The sequence below is a fragment of the Toxotes jaculatrix genome, chromosome 2, assembly GCF_017976425.1.
Source record: "Toxotes jaculatrix isolate fToxJac2 chromosome 2, fToxJac2.pri, whole genome shotgun sequence".
Classification (NCBI taxonomy): Eukaryota; Metazoa; Chordata; class Actinopteri; family Toxotidae; genus Toxotes; species Toxotes jaculatrix.
In genome coordinates, this window is record NC_054395.1 from 25,368,018 (window position 1) to 25,378,273 (window position 10,256).

General features: G+C 41.3%; 1 protein-coding gene across 1 annotated transcript; it reads right to left on the bottom strand.

Annotated features, from left to right (window-relative positions):
- Nucleotides 1–968: 968 nt before the first annotated feature.
- Nucleotides 969–6,438, bottom strand: rad21l1 (RAD21 cohesin complex component like 1). The gene is made up of 13 exons (XM_041052536.1): nt 6,292–6,438; nt 6,047–6,176; nt 4,974–5,073; nt 4,520–4,623; nt 3,983–4,087; nt 3,047–3,148; nt 2,790–2,897; nt 2,462–2,691; nt 2,263–2,344; nt 2,005–2,147; nt 1,778–1,888; nt 1,458–1,532; nt 969–1,151 (listed from the first exon to the last, which is right to left on the bottom strand). The coding sequence occupies exons 1-13, from the start codon at nt 6,436–6,438 to the stop codon at nt 969–971; spliced, it is 1,620 nt and encodes a 539-aa protein (XP_040908470.1).
- Nucleotides 6,439–10,256: the final 3,818 nt, after the last annotated feature.

Consider the following 10,256-nt stretch of genomic DNA (forward strand, 5'->3'; position numbering starts at 1 on the left):
GAAGTGTTGAACCCAACAATGTCAATAATACCTGCACTTTGATGCAATTATTTTCAACATTTACTTATAACTAAATGTTTTGCTTTTTTCTTCACAGATAAAACACGGCAGGGATTCAAGTGACACATGGTGCACAACAGGTCTTGCATACAGGTGGTAGTTCATCAGATTCTGTGTTTGACAAGCGACATGTTTTACTCTATGAGGAACAATAGTAAATAGAAGAGGAACTGGTGTAAAACACTAACTGAACATGCAGGGAAGTGCAGTCCTAAAAGACCTCAAGAACAGATGCACAACATAGGAGATGTTGCAGATATAAAATGACTATAAAAAAATAAATAGATTCCAAGGATCTTCGAGATTACCGCTTAAAATATTTTGAGGTGTGCTAAGAACAAGAACAAAGGAGATGAACAACTTTCAAAGATGCACACAGGCTTTCTGCAGGTCATTTTTTGACACCAAATAGAATCACGTTTAACATCTGTTTCACCATCAAAAGTGACTAATCAAAAGATAACTGCCAGCTGTTTTGATAGTCGATGTATCGTTTCAGTCATTTTTCAGGCAAAAACTTCAGGCATTTGTTGATTTTAGAAGGTAAAGAAGTAAAGATTTTATATTTTGGGTCATATACAACAGTAAAATGAAAAATCTTTGGGCTTTAGACTGATGGTCAAACATAACAGCTGATGAGAGAAAATATGACTTTTATAAATGAAATTCAAGATTTTTTTTTTTTTTAAAGCTTTTAGGGCCTTTTTTTTTTTTTTTTCAAGACTTTTTACCTGCAGATACCCTGGTACAAACGTGTGATGTGTAATTAAATTAGTGTTTTCTTACATTCAACATACATTTCCCAGGGTCCCTGCTTACCCTTTGTTGCAAGTCAGATCAAGCAGATTCAACACTGCAACTGATTTATGAACCCAAGGTGTGATTTTATAAAGCCTATTTCTGTTTGACTAATTGAAGAACTTGGGTCCAGGCGTGACAATGATGTCCTCATAGGGAGCTCTCTGGTGCAGGTGGATGGCATGTTGTTTTTTCAGGACAAGCAGACATAAGAAAGTGGTTGCAGCCTGTGAGCGAGTGTCGCCTTCACAGAGTGCCTGCAGGCTGAATGTGGTGCCACTGTCGCTCTGGCTCTGCCACACAGACACAGACACACACAGACACACACACACACAAAAAGACACATAGACAGAATTTCATTCCCCAGCATCATCCCTAATCCTGCCCCGGCCTTCTCATCATTAAATTCCCGTCCACTGTGGCTATAGATTTTTATCTGCCATTCAGTGTTACATAGAGCAAGGTCACAGCCTAACATGGAAACAACAGTCCTGTGCTTTACAAGCTGAGTGCTACGATTCAACACAATTTTCATTTAAGATTAGGTAGTTGGTGTTATTGTGATACTAATATTTGAAAATGTATTTTTAGGCTCTTACTTGTAGAGTGTTCAGAAGCTTCTGTGCTCGCCTGGTTATCCTCCTCTCCTCAAAGTCCTGGCTGTCCAGCATAGACTGCAGATTAGAAAAGGACCATAATTCACTTAGGGATGCTGGGCACATGTCCAAGGCGGTGTGCGAAATTAACACCCGCCATCTGTCAAACGCTGACTGACTGTTGCTTGTCTCCTTTTGCAGCCATTTTCTATTCCAACCATCCATTATTAGATTCCAAAGAAAAGGCCCATGAAATTTGGAGTCTGACAGAGTACACTTTCCTGCCCTGTTTTCCATTTGTAACTGTGTGTGTTCAAAAGAACCTGAGTGTGGAGGGACGTTGACTGAGTCTCCTGCTCCATGTGAGATGGATGGACAAACATGGAGTCCTCTGATGGAAGTTCTGGGTAAGTGAACTCCGATCTGTTTTCATCCTGGCAAACACACGGCACAGATTATAAACTAAAGGTGCAAAAAGGTGAAGAGTGTCAGGAATGAGAATTCATTCTTTTTACTCTTTATACTTTCTATACAACAGAAATGCAGATACTTGTGTGAGCTCTGAGTAACTGTAACGCTGGTTGTTGTTCATTCGATCAAGAGCTGTCATCTCAGTCTTGTGTGCTTCAGTATCGACTGATGAATCTGCGACGCTCATGTTGTCTGTGGTCAGGACACTTATGTCCTCCTGAACTATACACAACATATTGTATGACAGAAAAGGCAGAACAGGGGAGACAGAATAGAGTGATGCATTAAAAATAGTGAGATTTTAATTCATAGATATTAAAAATCCGTAAGTTCCTACCTTTTTGAGCATCCTGGCGCATCTCCTCAACCTCCTCACAAACTCTAAAATATTTCACCTGGAAAATACTCTTGGAAAAGAGCTGTAAAAAGGCACAGGTGAGATATAACAGCAATATAACTGATTTCAATGTACTGTTCACTATGGATGGATTAATTGTTTCATGATATAAACCAACACTGCAGACAGATTGTTTTACCTCTTTTATCTGTGGGGCTACTACACTGGAACATGGCTGTGCAAAAAGTTTGTCGACACCTCCGCTCTCCTTCCACTGCATGAGCTGCACGGTCGGTGGGGCCATGTCCAGGGAGGTGACCAGATCTGAATAGTCAGAAATCTGCTCTCTGATATATTCGTTGGTCAGCTCTTTTGTCTGGTCCACAATCAACTTACGTTTCCTCTTTCCCCTCTTCTTCTCTGAGTTTGCTGAAAAGAGAATTCTTAAAGTGCTTGAATAACTGTTTGCATAATATGCACTGTAGAGTTAAATGACCACAGTTTGAGACGTGTTTATTTCCGCCTACAAGTGATGGTCACAGGTTCAAGGGCAAAGGCCTCCTCCTCATTGGCAAGCAAGGTGGTCTCATTCAGTGTAGGGGTCTCTACCTCCTCTGGATCTCTTCTATCAGCATCTGGAAAACATATGGAGTCTGAGTTTAAACGTGTTGCTGTACCATCAAAAATAACCCAAGCTGAAAATACTTCACATTAATTTTAGTGGACTGTGCAAACAGGATGTAAATAACGTTTAAATATAATATTCATCCTGATGTATTATCACCTTGTTGATAATTAAGTGTAGTGTTCTCCAGATTTTTATTTTGAGGCTCCTCTGGGATGAAGTCAGTGGACTCGGTATGATCACTGGAGTATGTCAGAAAGTCTACAGGGACATTAAAAATAAAAAAGAATTGGTCACTCAAGCAGCAAGAGAATTGTCACAAATAGCAGCACTTTTTTAATGAGAAAAAATAGTTTTAGTATTTGAATGGAATGAATAAGTGCAGAGAGAAAACTTTTCCTATTGGATTATCAAAAACTGAGAAACAGAGAAGCTATTCATTACTTTGTGTCCCAGATCAGAAAGGATACAGCCCATGAATACTGGTCCATCAGAGAACCTGAAGGCCAGGCTGAGTTTGTGCTTCGTCCCCAAACGAGACAGACTATTAGCCTCACAGAGGCCACTTGGACAATCCCTGTCAACTTGTGAAGTCAAATATTTCACAGTCTTTATGACTAGGTCATTGCCCTTAAACTGCTGACAAAGTGTAAACATCACTGAGAAACTGGGATAAGTCCAGGATACCTTCATATGAGTTTGCAGTTTGAGTTGTAACATTTCACTGAAACACATAATAATGGCAAATAGTGCCAAAGATATAACTTTCATTTTCCTTTAATATAACCAATATACCCTCTACTGTTTTGGTTCACTCTTACTGCTCTCATAGCACCAGACAGCAGACAGACACAGTGACCGACTACCTGGCAGACATAGTGATGCATTTAGCAGCTAAAACAACCACATATTTCCTACAGGTGTTAGAGGCCAAAAGCAGAGCTAAAAGAGAATAACACTTGAGTGCCAGATGGACACAAACACAACAACAAATGAATGATAATGTCGCTTTGTAAGTGATTGTTGTGGAAACAGGCAACTGTTTATTAACAAGTTCACCATATCTATTTAAAATATCTTGACATATCAATGTACCAAGTAAGTCGAATCCTTTATCCTCATCTCCAAAAGCATCCCCCTTTTGAGCCAGACTATGGAAGCTCATATCCAGCAGCGCATGCTGATGGCCCTGGGACTCACCTCCTACCCATCAGAAGAAACAACAGGAGGGAAAAAATTGCAAAGACAATATAAAATGCCAGCTGTGCACAGAAAACCAGCTTTGAAAGAGAAGGAAGATGATGTTGTATATTTTTTTGTTACTGTCAGCAAATCCCATGAAAAGAGGAAAGGTTGTCAATATAATCCGACATCCCTAAACCTTTCTGTGGTACAACGCCTCAACACTAACTCCTGACACAAATCTTTAAAAAAAAATCAGTTCAATGTTGATTTTTGGCTTTGGCTCTGTTGACAACATGAAGAACCAAGAAATGTATCCTTTAAGTCTAATTATAATAGAAAAGTTTTATGCTGGAACAAATAGATGCTGAATGTACCAAAGGTACACTAGTTTTTCACTAATGGCAATAACACATCAAATCAGGAAGCACCAGACAAACTGGTTCTTACCGATGTCTGCCAAGTTCAGAAAGTCATTTCCAAAGTCCTCTTTCAGAGTGATTTCCTCTGATCGGCTCTGGTTCAGTGAAAAGTGGTCCACAACCTCTATGTTACTGGTGTCCCGGTATAACATAGAACATAGCACGGACACAGACAGAATACTTATTAATTAGGCTTAATGAAACAATTGACGAAGTGATCCTTACGTAAATTAAAGGGTTAGTCCTGCTTCCAGAATTACAACTTGAAACATCAGTAATGTTTATGTTTGTAATCACAGCAGAAAAACAAGCCTATATTTTCCATTATTGAAGCAAAAATAGATTTTTCATCTGCGACATAAATGCTTCAATTGTGTTTGTGAATAAACCTGATTGTGCCTTTTAAACTGCAGCGTGACATGTCTCAAGGAAAACTGCTGTGCATAAATGACAGGTTAGGATGTAGCAGGAGGCAACTGTACCTTAGGGGTGGCAGCTGGGCATCAAAAGAAGTGAAGTCTTCGATCAGGGTAATTGCTTTTAGTGTTGCCTCGAGCCCCTCCACAGGCATATCTGTCTGACCTGGTGTGTTGAGAGAAAAACAAAGCAAATAATAGCAAACATGCACTGCATTTAGAACTGGAAGAGGTAAGATAGGTGATGTATGAGAAGAGCAGAGGTAAGAAATATCTCTGAAGAGACACTGTACAAGAGAGAAGTCGTTCATGCGTTTCACATTCTTTAAGGATGATTTGAGCACCTTACCTTACAAAAATTAGTTGGTTAAGTAATTATGTCTATGTCACCCTCTGGTGGTTGACCTTATTAGGTGAAGTATGTACCGGTATTTACATTCAGTTGGCAGTATATTAGGTACACCTAGCCAAATCTATTGCAGTTTACACAACAGTCCTGCAATAAATCCTACGTACATGATGGTTATAATGTTCAGTTTTTGTTGGAACTGCTTTTAGAGAGGTTGATTTGCCGTGCTGCAGTGCCGTTGAACGGTTCTGCATTATACAGAGGCATTTCTGCTATTTAACCTACCCTCATAAATATAGATTGGGTGGACAAAATAATCTAAACACCTGTTATAAACCGACAACTGCATATATCAATTTGAGTGCAATGTATTCAGCCTGACAATGACTCCATTTCTGCACAATCATTCTATCCTTGCAATCCAACTGTGAAAGCAGCGAAATCTTTGCAGCACTAAACCATAGTCAGCTTTTTCAGAGTACAGGCTTTGGCCTCATTTATTCAAGATGAGCCTTCACATAAACCAAACAAAAACAGAAACTTTGTTTAAAACTACACATCAAATATCTTGAATTTTCTTGAATGCTTTGCTTGAATCTTTTATTTCCTCTTCAATAAATGCATCCACTTGGCCATAGCTGCCACTTCCCTACCTGCGCACAGCCATAATTATCATTTCAGCCAGTCCAGAGTAACCACAGCCCTGTCAAACCCTGTGGTGCCTTCGTTTGTCACTGCCATTAACAATAACTCCGCCGACACATTGACAAAAACAAAAAGGATGTGCTACCTGGCCTGAATGCCATTTTAATTTTAAGCAGAGCATCGTTGCAGTCTGCAAGGAGATACTTGGCTTTTCTGGAGTAGATCCTGACCACACCGAGGAGCAGGTGACCAGATGTCCGCAAACCGATTTTCATCTACAATGATCACACACACACATACAAACAGATACATCTCAGACAACGCCCATACAGTTAGCTAGGCGCAGAGCATTAGATGAGGCTGTAGGGGGTGCCTTTTAATAAGTGTTACCTTCGGAGAAATGATGTCACTGATGGTCGTTTCCAAATTGCATTCAAACACATGGGCCTTGGTCAGTTTCCTTTCCCAGTGCGCTGCTAACCAAATCTTGGCCAGAGGCCCCCGCTTGGACGTGAACAGTTGCGTGTAGAACAACATGTCGGAAAGTAAACTGTCACCTGTGACAAACACAACGCCGACATTAGACAGTAGCTGGATGTTTAGTCGGAGTCGGAGATTTTGCTGTCAGTTAAGCATAAAGTTTGTAAACATCTAGGGTCAAAGTCGGCTAGCTCGCCGTGTTTGCTAGGAGGTAAAGTTACGACATGCTAATTTTTCAAATGTACGTCAAGTATCATGGCGGTCGCGCGTCTTTCGGTGCAGCACACAATTTAGGTAGAAACATAAAACGCTTGTTTTAATTCATTTCTGTATAAGTTACACACGTACCGAGTTAGCCCGGCAACAGCAGCACATCCTACCTTAACTTTGAAAGTGCCGCGGTTTGACGTGCGGAGCGTGCCCACCGTCGCGAGGAGAAACCAAGCAGCAAAACCCGCCAAAAGGAGCTAAAATGTCAGTATAATGATCATTTTTTTCTACAAAGTCCTTTAGGTAATGTTTCATTAAACGTTAAAAGTCCTAACTTATATGAACACGTTTACAAGAAAGGGGAACGTTGCCTTGGATTCAATGAGGAATGCTGTAGGCCACAAATCGAGCCCCACCTTTTTATTTTTATTATTATTATTATTATTTTTATTTTTTAATGTTGTAGGAGCCATGAATGTATTATGTATTCTTTCTATTAGTAGTAAGGTTAAGGGATATTGTTTTTTTTTTTGTTGTTGTTGTTTATTAGGATATTGTTTATGTGATCGTGTTGATTGGGGGGTTAGCGGGTCACATGCTTATGGGCGTGTATATTAGTTGATATCACCTGTTGGTCTTTTTTTTTTTGTTTGAGAGAGAGCGAGCGGGTGGGACGCCGTATTTTTTTGTCGACCGCAAATTTTCTTTGATCACTGAGATTATTTTTGGTTATATTTTTGAGAACGTTATCACGAGTTGATTATCTTTTGTTTGTTGATAAACTGTTAGATTTAGGTTCGAAGTCTCAGTGGATTTTTTTGGTAGCGCGTCAGACAATAGGGTCCATCCTTATCCTTCTCTCAGAGACTCTTAGGACTGCGAAGTCGCTATATTTTGTCAACAAAAAGGGGGCATTAATCTCAGTCTCAGTCATAAGCATCTGACGGAGCAACGGAGCCGAAATCAAGCGGACGAAAAGAGGAAGAGGATGAAATACAGACACCGGAGACAAAGTATGGAGGTAAGCACTGTTTGTTAAAGTAAAGTTTAAGGAGCCGCTGTCAAAGCGAACTACAGCCAGGTGAGCTCACCTGTGGATGTGCGCGTGGAGGCCGTGTATCAATGGAGGGATTGCGGCCTGTATGTTGACTGCTGATTGTTCATTGGGAACGATGGTCTGGTTGATGGAAGGAGCGCGGCTTGTATAGTAACTGCTGATTGTTCATTGGGAACGATTGTCTGGTTGATGGAGGATTGGATTCTTCGGCGCAATGTATTCCGATGCTGAAGTTATCTTCGAGCTGTAAATGTAAATCAGCGCTCTGTCTCCGAAGTTGATGTTGCTCCACTGCTGCGTTCAATGTAGATGATCTGTGTTGGATAAATTGAAGTTTACATGAAGTTTTGATTCCTTTGCTCATGGAGGATGAACAAAACAGACAAAATGAATGGTTTTCCAGCATCATGAAATACAGCGACACATTTAAAGAGGATGTTATGAACTGGCTGAGTGAATCAGGGAAATCACAACATCCTCAACCCACTTCCGTCTGTTCCAGCTGCAATAAATGAGGAAGTGCTTCAATGCCCATCAGAGGATGAACCTCAAGTTCCAATTCAGGCTGCATCAATACTCAGCACAGAGGACATGCAAGATGACGTAAAACCAAATTACAGTGTGTCAAACGTGGGAAGCAAAAACTCTTCTACTGCTTCTTCTGCACGTCTGAAGGCCGAGGCTGACTTGGCAGCATTAATGGCAAGACAGAAACTGCTAAAAGATAAACATGAACTAGAGGAACATCTGAAAAGGAAAAAGGAGCAGCTTCAAATTGATGAAGACATTGCAGCACACATGGCAAAATTAAATGTGTTAAGGTCTCAGAGTATCTTTCCACTAAGAATACTCCTTAAATGTGTTAAGGTCAGCAAAGATTGCAGAAAACGGATTTCCTGTGTAAAATGTGGTCTCCAACATCCAAGCATACTTTACATTCCTCCAAAGGAAAAGGAAAATAACTCCAGTCAAGTCAAAATGGAACCAGAGGTGGTAGTGGACAGCACCTTGGTGTCAAGTGGGCTCACCGGGGCTGGTGATAATGATTGTAAACTCCCTATTGTTCCTGTGCAGGTTAAGTCCAGGAAAGGCAGCATGATCATCAACACATATGTGTTTCTGGATCAAGGAAGTACAGCAGTTTTCTGCACTGATGTGCAAACTAGGCCTCACAGGAAAGAGATCACACATTCTCTTGCGGACTATGGGCCAAGAGAAAGTTGTAAGAAGCCACATTGTTTCAGGACTGGAGGTTGCTGGTTTAGAAGGTGACGACTTTTGTGAACTGCCCAAGACTTATACTCAGGAGCGTATGCCTGTCCACAGGAGGAATATTCCAACAGAAAGGGGTCTTCATGGATGGCCTCATTTGAGATCTGCGCATCTTCCTTAGATAGATGCAGATGCTGAGCTGCTGATTGGGACAAATGTTCCAGAGGCTTTGGAACCATTGGAGGTCATTCGCAGTGTAAATGGTGGACCTTATGCAAACTGGTCACAAACTCAGCAAAGATTGTGAATGGTCATTACCAGATTAGTTTACCATTAAGAAACATGAAACTCAACATGCCAAACAACAGGAAAATTGTTGAGCAGCGTGCATCATACTTGAAGAGGATGCTGCAGAGAGACTCAGCATTCCATGCAGACTACATAGCCTTCATGAATGATCTGGTCACCAAAGGTCATGCAGAGAGGGTGCCTGAGGTGGAGCTGGAATGCTGCGATGGTAAACTCTGGTATATCCCGCACCATGGTGTCTACCATCCGACAAAAGGGAAGATCAGAGTTGTCTTTGTGGAGCGAGTTTCAAAGGAACGTCTCTCAATGCTCAGCCTCTTCAAGGACCTGATCTGACCAGTTTGCTAATTGGAGTGGTAACCCGATTCAGGAAGGAACCAGTGGTGATCTTGGCAGATGTTGAATCCATGTTACCATGCTGGTGCATATTTTCAGGGCAACTTCCTCTCCCAGCTGTGCCAAGAAGATAACAAAAGACAGTTCAGTCAAGAGGTGGTGGACATGGTTCTTCATTGCTTTTACATTGATGATTGTCTGGTGTCAGTATCTCTCTATCATGACCTTGTCTCCATCTGTGCAAAAGGTGGTTTCCAGCTTACAAAATGGATAAGCAACAGACATGGGGTCATGGCTGCGATACCTGAACATCACAGAGGCCAGGATATGAAAATGTTGGATCTGGATCAAGGTCAGCTATGTGTGGAGAGAGTGCTTGGGGTGGAATGGTGTTTCAGTAAGACGCCTGCAGGTTCAAAATTGTGATCAAGGACAGACCACTCATCAGGAGAGGAATTCTCTCAACTGTTAGCTCCACCTACGATCCTCTTGGAATCCTGAGGCCTGTTGTGTTGTCAGCTAAGAAAATACTAAGGGATCTATGCAGGAGAGCTCTCGGCTGGGATGACATCATACCTGATTCAGTGGCTGAAAGGTGGATGAGTTGGCTGCATGAACTGTGTCGCTTGGAGGACTTTAAAGTCATGAGATGTCTGAAGCCCTCTTTGACTTTGGAGAAACAACAAGGGCACAGCTGCACCATTTCTGCGATGCAAGTGAAGATGGCTACGGAGTAGTGACTTACCTGCTG